This window comes from Anneissia japonica, unplaced genomic scaffold (assembly GCF_011630105.1).
Source record: "Anneissia japonica isolate Jap-2015-1 unplaced genomic scaffold, ASM1163010v1 scaffold58968_len1493_cov158, whole genome shotgun sequence".
NCBI lineage: Eukaryota > Metazoa > Echinodermata > Crinoidea > Comatulida > Comatulidae > Anneissia > Anneissia japonica.
Window position 1 is genome coordinate 1 of NW_022707229.1, and position 1,493 is coordinate 1,493.

At 37.4% G+C, this 1,493-nt stretch overlaps 1 protein-coding gene across 1 annotated transcript; it reads right to left on the minus strand.

Annotated features, from left to right (window-relative positions):
- LOC117106349 lies at window positions 1-1,416 on the minus strand. Its single transcript, XM_033247720.1, has 2 exons — window positions 903-1,416; window positions 1-105 (listed from the first exon to the last, which is right to left on the minus strand). The coding sequence occupies exons 1-2, from the start codon at window positions 1,406-1,408 to the stop codon at window positions 36-38; spliced, it is 576 nt and encodes a 191-aa protein (XP_033103611.1). The 5' UTR covers window positions 1,409-1,416; the 3' UTR covers window positions 1-35.
- Window positions 1,417-1,493: the final 77 nt, after the last annotated feature.

Below are 1,493 nucleotides of genomic sequence, written 5' to 3' on the forward strand. Positions count from 1 at the left end.
TTATATTTAAACTTTTCTATTTTTTAGTGTTCAATTCATAATTCTGTCCTTATTGTTCCATCATCAGGTTGGAATGCTTGGTTGTCAATGCCGGTGTTTTCGAGTCTGTTTTCAAAGAAAGAAGGAAAACATCCAGTTAATTCCCAGATAATCACTACTATATAAATATTTCATCGGGTTATACGTTTTCAATGGCAATAATCATCCTGAGATTATCTAATGAAACTATGACCAATTAAAAAGAGAGGGCAGAATGGTATTAATGAGCATTATTATAAGAACGGCCTAAAAATATTGAAAACGTCTGAGGTCAATGTACCGCCATCAATTCTTAATATACAGACAAATACCACTTGACTCTATCTCCTACATATACTGGAGGAATAACAGGTCTACGTTATGTAAAAGCTTGCTTAAACGTCATGGCCGATCGCATGAAGGCATACAAAATTTATCTTCCCTCTCCTGATTCTGTTAACAATTAAGGGTTCTATTATTGCGGACCCGTACAGCTGTGCTTTTTAAACGGAGGATGTACTGACAGTTCCACCAGAAAATCAGAAAGCTGACATGTTGCGGAATAATTATTATATTAGTGGAACTATGAGTCTATTTCGATATCGAGGAGGCCTACTATTGAAAGAACCCCTTATATACTGAGTCAATTAATGGCACACCTTATACAGCCGTATAGAAGGGTTTCAACTGTATAGTGTATGAAAGGGAATTTAGATATATTCTAAGTCAAGGACAACAAATTAAAACCAAAAATGAGTCAGCCTGCTCTTTTAACGAATTATACCATTGAATGCCTGTCAAACCCCGTTTGGATGACTGCTTGCTCATGAATTTACATTTAAATTATATAGTTAGTGGCTCAATATAATATTCAATATACGTACTCTGCTGCCTGTTCTTTGACAAGGTTAACTAATTCCGACGTTGCCTCTTCTGCTGCTACGTCCAAGTCCAGTGGTGACGATGGTGGTTCTGGAAAATCGTCCTTCTGCCAATCGTCTCTATGAACGTCCACTTCTGAAAACTCAACCGGGGGTGGTGGAGGTGGTGGCATAGGAGTCATGTCGTCCAATTTTCCATTATCATCAATATTTTCATTTCTATCTTGTTTACTACTGACTGCTCCTTCTGCAGCTACCCAAGCATGACCATTTGTTGCTGATTTGTTTTTATCACTGAGGGACTTATTGAGGTATTTTTCAACTGCAGGAGCTCCCGTTTCGGCTATGATATCGCCGTAGCGTGTCTGAATGGCGGCATTTGTCTCATTTGGCTCGTTAATCTTTTCGTAAGCATTCTCTTCATGCCTATCACGATTCATTTCTGCGATGATCTCAGCCTGTGTTGCCTGTGTTCCTTTCTCTAAGTCTCCAAGTTCAATGCCATACATATTTTTCTTTTCACTATAATGCAAAATAAAAGTCATTGATATATGCACTTAAACCAAATTATTATTATGTATTCTAATAAACAAA